Source organism: Schistocerca americana, chromosome 3, assembly GCF_021461395.2.
Source record: "Schistocerca americana isolate TAMUIC-IGC-003095 chromosome 3, iqSchAmer2.1, whole genome shotgun sequence".
In the NCBI taxonomy this organism is placed as follows: Eukaryota; Metazoa; Arthropoda; class Insecta; order Orthoptera; family Acrididae; genus Schistocerca; species Schistocerca americana.
This window is the reverse complement of record NC_060121.1, coordinates 947189791-947204452: the sequence shown is the minus strand read 5'-3', so window position 1 is coordinate 947204452 and position 14662 is coordinate 947189791. Positions and strand designations below refer to the sequence as shown.

At 45.6% G+C, this 14662-nt stretch overlaps 1 protein-coding gene across 1 annotated transcript in view; it reads left to right on the top strand.

Annotated features, from left to right (window-relative positions):
- The window catches only part of LOC124606569 (dorsal-ventral patterning protein Sog), a 491731-nt gene that overhangs the window by 447203 nt on the left and 29866 nt on the right, over positions 1 to 14662 (top strand). The window contains exons 8-11 of the mRNA XM_047138553.1: positions 1287 to 1520; positions 5949 to 6177; positions 8335 to 8606; positions 12446 to 12760. Coding sequence (XP_046994509.1) covers positions 1287 to 1520; positions 5949 to 6177; positions 8335 to 8606; positions 12446 to 12760 — 1050 coding nt within the window. The remainder of the gene's footprint in view (positions 1 to 1286; positions 1521 to 5948; positions 6178 to 8334; positions 8607 to 12445; positions 12761 to 14662) is intronic.

The following is a 14662-nucleotide window of genomic DNA, read 5'->3' as shown; positions in this document are numbered from 1 at the left end:
CAATGGCGCACAGCCGTTGAGCCATGCCTCCAGTAGCTCCGTACCACAAGCGCCCCCTGCCTCCTCGATACACGACGGCTGGCGGCAGCCACTCAGCCCACTAGCACATGGAGCCCCTTTGCTGTGTGAAGCGACACAGACACCATCATTCCTGCTAAGTTCAGAGAGCCTCTTTTTTGTTGACAATGTGATATCTAGACTCCGATTCTTGCTGCATTATTTGTAATGAACCTTCGTACACTTGGAGAGATGCAAGTTAAGTAAATCTTCTGTTTACTGTGTTAACTTGTTCACTAATCATTTCTGCTCCTGTCCCACGACGACAGCAGTTGCTGCACCACGCTGTAGCGCATCTCTCCTTACTTTGGTGTACAAAGTCGTGCACAACACGAACCATCCTGAAGCAACACAACTCTCATAAGTACTACAATGTTCACAGGTGACACGGATGTCACAGCCTGCACATATCGCCCCCCAGAATTACAGTACAACCAAACCAATGTATTGGTATCATAACATATTACTGGATCACAACGTTCGATATGAAAGGTCAGGAACATGCAACATTTATTTTGACGAATGTAGATACTCTTAAGAGACTCCCAGTTGATCGCAGCGAAGCATCTGCTTTTCCTACAGCCGGTCATCCCACTTCAGGGCCCACTGAATGGACACTCTTACATGTTATTGTTTTCAGTTGATCTCAGCCAAGCAGCTGTTTTTCCTACAGCTGGTCATTCCATTTCAGGTCGCTCTGAACGGCCACTCCTAGATGTTAGTGTTTCCAGTGGATCCCAACCAAGCATCGGCTTTTCCTACAATCGGTCATCCCACTTCCTGTCGCCCTGAACAGACACTCTTACATATTATTGTTTCCAGTTGATCTCAGCCAAGCAGCTGCTTTTCCTACAGCTGGTCATTCCATTTCAGGTCGCTCTGGACGACCACTCCTAGATGTTACCGCTTCCAGTGGATCCCAACCAAGCATCTGCTTTTCCTACAGCTGGTCATCCCACTTCAAGCTGCTCTGAACAGACACTTACATGTTATTGTCTCCAGTTGATCTCAGCCGAGCATGTGCTTTTCCTACAGCTGGTCATTCCATTTCAGGTCGCTCTGGACGGCCACTCCCAGATGTTACTGTCTCCAGTGGATCCCAACCAAGCATCTGCTTTTCCTACAGTCGGTCATCCCACTTCAGACCGCTCTGGACAGCCATTCCTAGATGTTGCTGTTTCCTGTGGTTTTACGCCATAAGCAGGGTAGTGAGAGGTGGCCTGTTGCAGACGGTGCGCGCGCCGCAGCCGCAGACGCAGGCGCCGCTCGGCGGCCAGGGCCACAACCACAACCAGGCGTCGCTGTCGGAGGTGGAGCTGCGCAGCCCGGTGGGCGCCGGGGCGCTGCGGCAGCTGGCGGCGGGCCGCCTCAGGGCGTCGCTGTCCGCCGCCGACGCCGGGGGCCGCCGCCTCATGGAGCTGCGCGGCCGCGTCACGGCCAGGGTCTCCTGCGAGATACTCCAGGTAGCTTGCCTACTTCTAGTAGACCCCGCCCACAGCTCTCACGTGTCACCTCTCCTGAACGCCAATAAGTCGCCAGGGCCGGATGGGACCTCAATTCGATTTTACAAAGAGTATTCTCCAGCATTGGTCCCTAACGCAGCTTGCCTTTACCGCTAATCTCTCGCCTAGTGGGAAGTACCAAGTGACTGGAAAAATCGGAAGTAACGCTTGTATATACAAAGAGCAGAAGAAGAGACTCGCAAAACTACAGTCCAATATCACTGTTGTCGGTTTGCCGCTGCAGAATTCTTGAATATATGAAGGTGGTTTGAACAGTCAGGTAAAATAACCACAATAATAGTTGTTTCGTAAACAACTCATTTTACTTCTCGCCATACAATAAATAAATACATGTCGTGTCACTAGGGCCTCCCGTCGGGTAGACCGTTCGCCGGGTGCAAGTCTTTCGATCTGACGCCACTTCGGCGACTTGCGCGTCGATGGGGATGAAATGATGATGATTAGGACAACACAACACCCAGTCCCTGAGCGGAGAAAATCTCCGACCCAGCCAGGAATCGAATCCGGGCCCTTCGGATTGACATTCTGTCGCGATGACCACTCAGCTACCGGGGGCGGACTCGACATACAATGAGGCGGCGAATGTCAGAGGAAACCTCATAATATCGTATCGGACCTCCTTTTACTTGGCATAGTGCAGCAACTATACGTGATATGAACTCAACAAGCCGTTGGGAGTCCCCTTCAGGAATACTGAGCCATGATGCTTCTAAAGCCGTCGATAATTGGGAAAGTATTTCCGGTGCAAGATTTTGTGCACGAGGTGACCTCTCGATTACGTCCCATAAATGTTCGATGAGATTCACGTCGGGCGATCTGGGTGGCCAAATCATTCGCTCCAACTGTCCAGGATGCTTTTCAATCCAATCGCGAACAACTGTGGCTTGATGACAGGGCGCATTGTCATCCATAAAAACTCCATCCTAGTGTGGGAACATGAAGTTTGAATTGTATTTAGCGTCAGTGGTGTGTGGTTTGTGTGGGTTTGCGTGTGTGTGTGTTGAGTACTGGGGCACAGAGATAGACCTCTCTCTCTCTCTCTCTCTCTCTCTCTCTCTCTCTCTCTCTCTCTCTCTCTCTCTCTCTCATATATATATATAGGGCTATTACAAATGATTGAAGCTATTTCATAAATTCACTGTAGCTCCATTCATTGACATATGGTCACGACACACTACAGATACGTAGAAAAACTCATAAAGTTTTGTTCAGCTGAAGCCGCACTTCAGGTTTCTGCCGCCAGAGCGCTCGAGAGCGCAGTGACACAAAATGGCGACAGGAGCCGAGAAAGCGTATGTCGTGCTTGAAATGCACTCACATCAGTCAGTCATAACAGTGCAACGACACTTCAGGACGAAGTTCAACAAAGATCCACCAACTGCTAACTCCATTCGGCGATGGTATGCGCAGTTTAAAGCTTCTGGATGCCTCTGTAAGGGGAAATCAACGGGTCGGCCTGCAGTGAGCGAAGAAACGGTTGAACGCGTGCGGGCAAGTTTCACGCGTAGCCCGCGGAAGTCGACGAATAAAGCAAGCAGGGAGCTAAACGTACCACAGGATGGTGCTCCACCGCACTTCCATCATGATATTCCGCATTTCTTAAACAGGAGATTGGAAAACCGATGGATCGGTCGTGGTGGAGATCATGATCAGCAATTCACGTCATGGCCTCCACGCTCTCCCGACTTAACCCCATGCAATTTCTTTCTGTGGGGTTATGTGAAAGATTCAGTGTTTAAACCTCCTCTACCAAGAAACGTGCCAGAACTGCGAGCTCGCATCAACGATGCTTTCGAACTCATTGATGGGGACATGCTGCGCCGAGTGTGGGAGGAACTTGATTATCGGCTTGATGTCTGCCGAATCACTAAAGGGGCACATATCGAACATTTGTGAATGCCTAAAAAAACTTTTTGAGTTTTTGTACGTGTGTGCAAAGCATTGTGAAAATGTCTCAAATAATAAAGTTATTGTAGAGCTGTGAAATCGCTTCAATCATTTGTAATAACCCTGTGATATATGCGCGCCCCAGTACTCAACTCACACACGTAAATTCTCACAAACCATACACCACTGGCGCCAAATACAATTCAAACTCTCACGCCTCACTCAGCCAAACACGCTACGAAACAAATGAACACCACACAGCCACAACAACGCGTAATGGCAGCGAAAACTCCGCCTATGTTTTGAGAAATCGTAAAAGTGCAGTGCCAAGCTACCATAGGTCACGAAGCAAGCCTATTTCCTTCGCCAGCAACTCAGGAGAACGCGCCACAACTTCAAAACTGTAAGTTACACACAAAAACCTGATACAGACTCCATTTCCGTTCGTAAATGCATAACAAACAGAAAGATAAATTACGTTTTGCTGTTTGCAGATGACAAGTTGTATATGGTGTTGCAGATTAGCTACCAAAATAAATAGACTATAACATAATGTAAGGTATGTTAACTAATGCAATGAAGCTATCAATGGAACTTTGACATAATGTTATAAACAACACAAATGCTAATATGTAACAACAATTGTACAGTAAAAAATATAAATTAAACCCACTGATGATAGCACTTAAGTCCTGAAACATGTATGGATGAAACAAAACAGAAAAGAGGTGTCTTGCATAAGGCGGAACTTCTCATCCCATTTTCGTAGCAAGCAAGAAGAACTGCACCACAAGATGATTATTAGTTATAGGGTCCACAGTAGAAGTTAAAAATAGAATCACTTATTTTTAGATCGTCCACAGAGTGAAGAGGTTATTTTTGTTATGTAACCAAATAACCTTATGTCGTCCATGGAATGTTGTAAGCAAGAGCGACTGTTTATGACAATAAATGTTCACATATAACAGTTGTCTTCTACAGTCACTTTTTCAAATTTCGTCCCACGACGCGTTTCGGGAGTTTACACTCCCATCTTCAGGTGGAACATCGATATTGTATTACGTTTTTAGTACCTGGATCCAGCCTGTTGTTTGTTGCGGCTTAATTTCGCTACAAAAAACATATAAAAGGCATTTGTTATCGTAATATGGCACTCATTTTGTAAATTTTAAATGATGACAGTGTTGCTTACATCCTGTTCCAGTGAATAGAACCCTACGGTACGTTTAAATATAACTTGTAACTTAATTACCCTCAAAGAACACGAAACAATAACATAAGCATACCAAAGCTTATAAAGGTGTAGAGATATTAGTGCCTTGCATCAGAGATCATTTATTACTAAGTTACATTATGGACTAATATATATCTATATATAATAACAATTATAAAATTGTTTCACTCAACTTGTTAAAGATATTACTATTGTAAATACATGACAGTAAAGACACAAATGAAAATAAAACAAGAAACATAAACAATATAAAACTTTCAGACTTAGTATCAACATAATCTAATTCTTATTGTTTCTGTACAGTGCTGTGGGAATTATCTTTTATGAAGGTCACTCAGGAAGGTAGAAACTGGAAAGGGTTATAGTGCATCATCTAAGATATCTGCAGAGCTCTTAAAGAACCTCTTTGCCACTGTCTTACCTCTTTCATTTAGTGTGTTCTGTCCAAGTTTTCTATTGTGAATGAAAATTTCCGGTTCTTCATAAAAACTGAGTTTGTGAACTTTGTTTGTTTTGTGAAGTATTTTAAGGTTGTCCTTTGTGTTATCAAAGGAATGTCCCGTGTCAGTGACAAAGAGCTTCTATAAGAGCTTTATAGATGTCCAAGATGATGCACTAAAACTATTTCCACCCTCTACTTCGCCACATGAAGAGCTACGAGTACTTGTTCAGAAGAGACGTGTTTCACAGTGGCGAAGATGAATAGGTACTCGTAGTTCTTAAGGTATGCAGTTTAGAGTCCAAGTTTACTGGATTTTTTTTTTTTTTTGCTTCGAATGAGCGTTCTTGTCGTATCACTGTATACTGACCATTCCTCCTGGGACACCCTGCACATCCATTACCAGGTACTTATTCCTGTCTCTCTTATATTTTGCTTATTGAAGAGTACTGTCGAAGCATCTGATAAATTCTCTGTTTTTCACTTTTATCACGGACTATGAACTGCGTAAATGATGTGTAATAAGTGTTTTTCTACACAAGAAGACCAGAATAAAATTTAAAGGGACCATTATATTGCAGCAGTAGACACACATCGTAAGTATCACGCCTTAAAGTTTCATAATACATGGAAAACGCACTTGATAATGGGTACTCTTTCCTACAAAGTGTCATGTGAAAAATTAATAAAGGAGAAGCGTTTCAAGTAGTGCAAGTATGGTCCGTGTGTGTGTGTGTGTGTGTGTGTGTGTGTGTGTGTGTGTGTGTGTGTTTTAGATGTGTACTAGTTGTGGCTCGCTGTTTGACAGGCCGTACTGACTCCGACCGACGCCGCCTCAGCAGAGGGCAGTCGCTCTGACGACTCACCCGCTGCCCCCTCCGCGGGGGTGGGGGGCGTGGCGTGGATGTTCGCGCGCCGCGACGGCTCGCTGTCGTACGGCGCGTCCCTGTCGGGGCTCGAAGCGCTGTCCGTGCGCATGCTCACGCTCACGTCGGCTCGCGGCACAGAGATCTACGACCTCACGCCGGCGCTCTCTGGTGAGAACCAAAACGTACAGTATAAGCAGTGCAGGGCAACGCTGCGATGGTCAGTAAAAATATTCCAGAATGAGATTTTCACTCTGCAGCGGAGTGCGCGCTGATATGCAACTTCCTGGCAGATTAAAACTGTGTGCTGGACCGAGACTCGAACTCGGGACCTTTGCCTTTCATGTCTCAGATGGTAGAGCACTTGGCTGCAAAAGGCAAAGATCCCGTGTTCGAGTCTCGGACCGACACGCAGTTTTAATCTGCCAGGAAGTTTCATTAAAAATATTGACCTACAAAAGTAGCAGCCGCACTACCTAAAACAATTAGTCTTAAAAAAATTTCTACATTCTAAAGAGGCCCTCACACGTTCAATAATATTGCCAAACTGTCAATATTTTGACTGTCTAAGGGCGCGTATTGACGTATTGTCAATCCTAGAAATACTGATAAGCGGTATTGATGGACCTCAAAATATTCTCAATATTTCGAATACATAAACATATTGATTGTCTGATAATACGTTGACAGAGCTTCAGGAACCAGCCACGCGGCTTTAGTGTGCACTGATTATTTTTTTTAAATTCGCCATTGTGTGCATCATACTTCACACTCAGTTTTTAAGGAGCCCCTTAACACTAAACAATTTTAATGGCCTATGCGAGGGTAATCAACGTATAGGAAACTTTAGGGTGGATTCTCTATGACATTGCTTACTTCATTAATTTGAAAATATAGTATATATTGTTGTGTTACCTAGTAGTTTTGAAAAACGCTTTGATTTCGAAAATATACGTCATATATCTGCTGTGACTAGTAAGAGGTCTGGGAAATGCGTGTCAGTTTCACAAAATTATCACAAAGCACAAAAAAGTTTAATGTTAATTTCCTGAACAGGTCCTCGCTTCATAGGCCTCCAAAGAATTTTACTAATTGTGCTTGATGATATTACAGAACTAAACTTCGAGCATTAGAATGCCCTGTCTGTCGCAAGACATCTCTAAATAACGCCTAATCTCTCGACGAATGCGATTGCCTACCTCGTAAACGTCTTTTGCTTCTTTATTTTATCTCGTGTCGACACTAATAACGTGTCGAAACATGCAGAATTCATTACAAAATAATGTATAAAATCTTTCGGGCCCGTGATTCTGATTTCAGTCAGGAAATTAACATGTGACCAGTGACTCCATTTTTTCAACCAATCTCGGACTCACTTCCTGTTGCTTGCGAGCTATAGCTAATATAATTGCAGCACACGACACATGCCTTTCTTTGAGTATTCGACACCTTAACCATGCAAAATCGCGTTGTCAACTGACAGTTTTAATCACTGTTATTGATAGTGTGAGGTCGCTTCAATATATTGAAGGTCTGTCGAATTAGTATTGACAATAAATAGTGAACGTGTGCAGCCCCCTTCAAAGACGCCTCCTAAGTGTTATGTTCAAGTGACACAACGTTAGTATAACAAAAAAACAATAACTGGTTAAAACACATGTCGATAAGAACACCTGAAGATTAAATTAAATGCACCACAGCTGAACTATGATACCAGGAGATTAAAAGTAAATTTATTCTTTTTTTAATTTATCAGTACAAGCACACGGCTGAAAGTGATAATGATTAATACAGCTTCAACAGAGTGCAGAGTTACTATTCCCAAAAGTTTAACACCAACTGAATAAGTGAGTGAATAGTCTCATACCTCTTACAAAATTTCTGTGAAGTTTAAGCCGCTCTTAAGTCACAATCACCTGGAATGAATTCTCCAAGCCTCCTCAAAGATGATGGGGTACTGACTGACCTGTTTCAGTATACACAAGGAGCCCTTAGCGACAATCTTTAATTTTTAACTAGAAATGACAGTAAAACTTTTACGTAGGATGTTTTATTATGTGACGTGGCCTTCTTGGCGTTAAAATTGTATGACGAGAGCTGTTATGCTCAACTTCTTGCGTATGTAATATAAATTCTGAAGAAGACTCCCTTAGTTTGGGTGGCGAAACTATGGTCAATTCGACTATAAAATCCATCGGACAGTACGTATTTGTCGTAACGTCCACTGAACGAGGGTCATTGTCTCCCACCCCATGCCTAGAGTAAACTGTCTCATGCACAGTGCTTGCAGTCCGGTGGCGCGGTTTTATCCGCAGCTGTGCGTTGCAGACTCCGGCGAGGCGAGCGGGGAGCTGGGCCCGCCCGGGGTGCCGGAGCTGCGGCAGCTGACCGCCGGCGAGCTGTGGCTGGCGGTGTCGACGCAGCGCGCCGCCGTCGCCCGCGGGCGCCTCGCCCCGCGCCTCGTGGCCGCCGCCAGGGACGCCGAGAGGCCGGCGCACCTGCTGCCGCCCCCGCCACCGCCCACACCCACACCTGCAACTGGTACCGCGCACGGGCTCGCCTGGGTCGCCGTCGACTCCGAGTGCACACTACACCTCGACGTGAGTACAAGTCTCGTACCGAACTTCGATACTTCTTAAAATTTTAAGCGTGGCTGTGTGACAGCAACCATACAAGAGTATGACACGTATAAAACAGCCAATTGCTGGCAACAAAATTTTTCTTTTAGCAGGTTTCGTCAATGACTATGGGTGTCTTCATCACAAAATTTACAGTTACCTAAGAAGATTGTAAATACGCTACTGGCTATTAAAATTGCTATTCCAAGAACATATGCAGATGATAAACGGAAATTCATTGGACAAATATATTATACTAGAACTGACATGTGATTATATTTTCACGCAGTTTGGATGCATAGATCCTCAGAAATCAGTACCCAGAACAATCACCTCTGGCCATAATAACAGCCTTGACACGCCTAAGCATTGGGTCAAACAGAGCTTGGATGGCGTGAACAGGTAAAGCTGCCCATGCAGCTTCAACGCGATACCACAGTTCATCAAGAGTAGTGACTGGCGTATTGTGACGAGCCAGTTGCTAGGCCACCATTGACCAAACGTTTTCAATTGGTGAGAGATCTGGAGAATGACCTGGCCAGGGCAGCAGTCGAACATTTTCTGTATCCAGAAAGGCCCGTACAGGACCTGCAAAATGCGGTCGTGCATTATCCTGCTGAAATGTCAGGTTTCGCAGGGATCGAATGAAGGGTAGAGCCACGGGTCGTAACACATCTGAAATGTAACGTCCACTGTTCAAAGTGCCGTCAATGCGAACAAGAGGTGAAAGAGACATATAACAAATGGCACCACATACCATCACGCCGGGTGATACGCCAGTATGGCGATGACAAATACACGCTTCCAATGTGCGTTCACCGCGATGTCGCCAAACACGGATGCGACCATTATGATGCTGTAAACAGAACCTCGATGCATCCGAAAATGACGTTTTGCCATTCGTGCACCCAGGTTCGTCGTTGAGTACACGATCGCAGGCGCTCCTGTCTGTGATGCAGCGTCAAGGGTAACCGCACCCATGGTCTCCGAGCTGATAGTCCATGCTGCTGCAAACATCCTCGAACTGTTGGTGCAATTGGTTGTCGTCTTGCAAAGGTCCCCATTTGTTGACTTAGGGATCGAGACGTAGCTGCACGATCCGTTACAGCCATGCGGATAAGATGCCTGTCATCTCGACTGCTAGTGATACGAGGCCGTTGGGATCCAGCACGGCGTTCCGTATTACCCTCCTGAACCCACCGATTCCATATTCTGCAAAAAGTCATTGGATCTCGACCAACGCGAGCAGCAATGTCGCGATACGATAAACCGCAATCGCGATAGGCTACAATCCGACCTTTATCAAAGTCGGAAACGTGATGGTACGCATTTCTGCTCCTTACCGAGGCATCACAACAACGTCTCACCAGGCGACGCCTGTCAACTGCTGTTTGTGTATGAGAAATCGGTTGGAAACTTTCCTCATGTCAGCACGTTGTAGGTGTCGCCGCCGGCGCCAACCTTGTGTGAATGCACTGAAAAGCTATTCATTTGTGTATCACAGCATCTTCTTCCTGTCAGTTAAATTTCACGTCTGTAGCACATCATCTTCATGGTGTAGCAATTTTAATGGCCAGTAGTGTATACAACCGTTAGCTCGGCGAAAGATCCGTACCCAAAGACTGGAAAGTTGCACAGGTCACACCAATATTCAAGAAAGGAAGTAGGAGTTATCCAATAAATTGCAGGCCCATATTGTTAACGTCGATATGCAGCAGGGTTTTAGAACATATATTGTGTTCGAACATTATGAATTACCTCGAAGATAACGGTCTATTGACACGCAGTCAACATGGGTTTAGAAATCATCGTTCCTGTGAAACACAACTAGCTGTTTATTCACATGAAGTGTTGAGTTCTATTGACAAGGGACTTCAGATCATTCCTGGATTTGCGGAAGGCTTTTGATACTGCACCACACAAGCGGCTCGTAGTGAAATTGCGTGCTTATGGAATATCGTCTCAGTTATGTGACTGGATTTGTGATTTCCTGTCAGAGAGGTCACAGTTCGTAGTAACTGACGGAAAGTCATCGACTAAAACAGAAGTGATTTCTGGCGTTCCCCAAGGTAGTGTTACAGGCCCTTTGCTGTTCCTTATCTATATAACCGATTTGGGAGACAATCTGAGCAGCCGTCTTCCGTTGTTTGCAGATGACGCTGTCGTTTATCGACTAATTAAGTCATCAGACGACCAAAACAAACTGCAAAACGATTTAGAAAAGATATCTGAATAGTGCGAAAAATGGTAGTTGACCCTAAATAACGAAAAGTGTGAGGACATTCACATGAGTGCTAAATGGAACTCGTTAAACTTTGTTTACACGATAAGTCAGTCTAATCTAAAAGCCGTAAGTTGAACTAAATACCTAGCTATTACAATTACGAACAACTTAAGTTGGAAGGAACACACAGAAAATGTTGTGGGGAAGGCTAACCTCCGGCCGCGGTGGTCTTGCGGTTCTAGGCGCGCAGTCCGGAACCGCGCGACTGCTACGGTCGCAGGTTCGAATCCTGCCTCGGGCATGGATGTGTGTGATGTCCTTAGGTTAGTTAGGTTTAAGTAGTTCTAAGTTCTAGGGGACTGATGACCACAGATGTTAAGTCCCATAGTGCTCAGAACCATTTGAACCATTTTTTGAAGGCTAACCAAAGACTGCGTTTTATTGGCAGGACACTTAGAAAGTGTAACAGACCTACTAAGGGGACTGCCTACACTACACTTGTCCGTCCTCTTTTTAGAATACTGCTTCGCGGTGTGGGATCTTTACCAGATAGGACTGACGGAGTACATCGAAAAAGTTCAAAGAAAGGCATCACGTTTTGTATTATCGCGAAATACGGGAGAGAGTGTCACAGAAATGATACAGGATTTGGGCTGGACATCATTAAAAGAAAGGCTTTTTTCGTTGCGACGGAATCTTCTCACGAAATTCCAATCACCATCTTTCTCCTCCGAATGAGAAAATATTTTTTTGACACCGACCTACATAGGGAGGAACGATCACCGCGATAAAATAAGGGAAATCAGAGCTCGTACGGAAAGATATAGGTGTTCATTCTTTCCGCGCGCTATACGAGATTGGAATAATAGAGAATTGTAATGGTGGTTCGATGAACCCTCTGCCAGGCACTTAAATGTGATTTGCAGAGTATCGATGTAGATGTAGATTTTAAATAAATCTTAAAATAGGCTTGAATAAAAATAAGCAATTTTTTTTTTATTACGAACAGATTTCTAAGAAGACTGTACTCACATGTGGTAACTGCCAAAGAATTTAATAGTAATAATGGTTTCTTCACATAAAATACTTCATTAAGGAGTTAGTATTAAAACGATATCCTCATTTAAGGGCAATAATTTTGTCATCGCATCAAATGCTCTAGCTGGATTGCTGGTAGCACTTTAGTACTCGCGAGTGAGTCCTGCTTTCTTCGTGAGATTTTTTTCACAATCACAATGCTCGAAGTTTGCTGTCCGACCTACAAGAGATCTGCCTGGCCTTAGCTGTGGTCGTTACTACGCATTTCCAGTTCATAATCACATTACGAACAGTCGACTTGGGGGGCTTTAGAAAATTTGAAACGTCGCTAATGTTTTGTCAATCCAGTGTTACCCAATGAGTAATCCACGTTCTAAGTGACTGAGCTGTGGCTGTTCCTGCTCCCCGACTGACAGAAAAATACTCCTCGCCCTTTTTTTATACTAACCTGTCCACCTCTTCTGACATCTAGTGGTGAATTCCAAATTCCGGATACTTTTGATCAGATAGTGCACTGTCGTTGGAATTGCTCAGCACAGGTTGGTGCGTGGCTGTGCAGGTGACGCTGATCCGCGGCGGCGGCGGAGGCGGCGAGTCGCGGGACGAGGAGGCGGAGGAGGCGGAAGAGGCGCGCGAGTGGCTGTCGTTGCAGCTGATGCTGGAGGCGCGGCCGCTGGAGGCTCCGGGCGCGCCCGTCTGGAGCCGCGAGCTGGCGGCGCTGAACGCCAGCCGGCGCGGCCGCGCCTTCCACCTGGAGGAGTCGCTGGCCGACGTGCCGGCCGCGGAGCTGGCCCGCCTCGAGTACGGCGTCTGCGACCTGCTGGTGCGCGACGCCACCACGGGGCAGCTGCTGCTCAGCGGCCGCCTGCCGCAGGTGAGTGGCAGAGCGCGGCAACGGCCGGGACCCGGTGTCCCGGGAACCTCGCTCAATGGGTGAGGCGGCAAGATAAGCAAACGCGTGTCTCGCCGTATCCGTAGATACTAGACCGTTTCCGAGAAAAAGACAGTGAAAGCATTCGAGGTACTTTATTTGCCATTCGGCACTCTGAAGTGGTGCCACAGTGACTATCGTCGAGGCTTCACTCTTTTACGCCCCGTGTTCGGAACTTTCATTTCACTATTTTCTTGATCTGTCTACCTATCTCCATAAAGGATTACTACACAAATCTGTAAAACAACTGACTGAAAAAAAATCTGAAATTGTTTCCAGTCAAATTCCTGTTGCGTCGATAATATTGGTGGTGTTGCGCACATGTTCCCGAGAAGTGAGTTTCGTTCAGTTAGCAAGTATACCCCATTTATTGCCCGCCCGGTTAGCCGTGCGGTCTAACGCACGGCTTTCCGTATTGGGAAAGAGCGCCTGGTCTCCAGCACGAATCCGCCCGATGGACTTGTGTCGAGGTCCGGTGAGCCAGCCTGTATGTGGATGGTTTATAAGACGGTTTTCCGTCTGCCTCGGCGAATGCGGGCTGGTTCCCCTACTTCCGCCTCAGCTACACTATGTCGGCGATTGCTGCGCAAACAAATTCTCCACGTACGCGTACACCACTATTACTCTACCACGCAAACATGGGGGTTACACTCGTCTTGTGTGAGACACTCCCTAGGGAGGTCCACCGGGGGCCGAACCGCACAATAACCCTGAAAGATTGGTTCGGTGTGGGGCGGCGGAGGGGTGAAGTGGACTGCGGTAGTTGTGGGGTTGTGGACTACTGCGGCTGCGGCGGGGACGGAGCCTCTCCGTTGTTCCTAGGCCCCTGGTTAACATACAGTACAATACATCAATACCCATTTATTTCTGCAGCCTACAAGGATGAGCTTGTATTTAGTCGGTGCTGGCCTGCGCAGCTGATTTTCTCTTCCTCAAGAAATCAGTAAGGGAAACACATCACTACCGAAATAGTTCTCAAAGCGAACGGACAGCAATGGATCTTACACACATGTATTATGTGATAAATGTAGGACACTTATTGTGAAACCCAGTTATAGTTTTACAATTGATGTAACTCCCCTATCTTGATAGGAAACATTCGTGTAGTAACCTTCTACTGATGGGTAGAAAAATGAAAAATAAAAAAATAAAATGGAATTAATAATCGGGTTTCGAACACAGGGCGCAAAAGGTTGCAGCCGGGACGCTACCTACTGTGCCAAATTTACAGTTGATGTTATCGCGCGAAAATAGCATCTAAAATGCGTCAAATACCTTGACCGTCGTTTACCCAGAAACGGTCGAGTATCTAAGAGTAAGCGGAGACAAGTGTTCTTTTATTTTGCCCCCTCTTACAGCGAGCGAAGTTTCTGGGACGTCGGGCTATGGCATTTGCCGTATTTTCCTTGTCAGTAGAAAAGTAGCAGGTGAGGCTGAGGAAGGAAGTTAAAAAAAAATTAGGAATGTCAGGTTAGTGGTGCGTTCAGATGATCAGTTTGGGGTTGGGGCTGTGGTGAGGATGGGAGGAATAGAGTGATACAGCGATGTTAGAGTAAGTATTATTATAAATCATTTCACATTCAAAACATCAGCATCATTATCATGCATATAACCGCAGTCTTGGTCCATCTAACCACTATCTGCATTATAGTTAACCTTATCATTAACCACATCATCACTAACCCTGCTACCATTAACTCTAACACCACCCTGATAAGACTGCCCACGATCACCCATATCATAGTCATTCACATTCTGATCACCCACATCATCATTACCCATATTATCATTATCCATACCAGTGAGCTACGTGGCCTATTGGCTAGCAGAATGGACTCATATTTG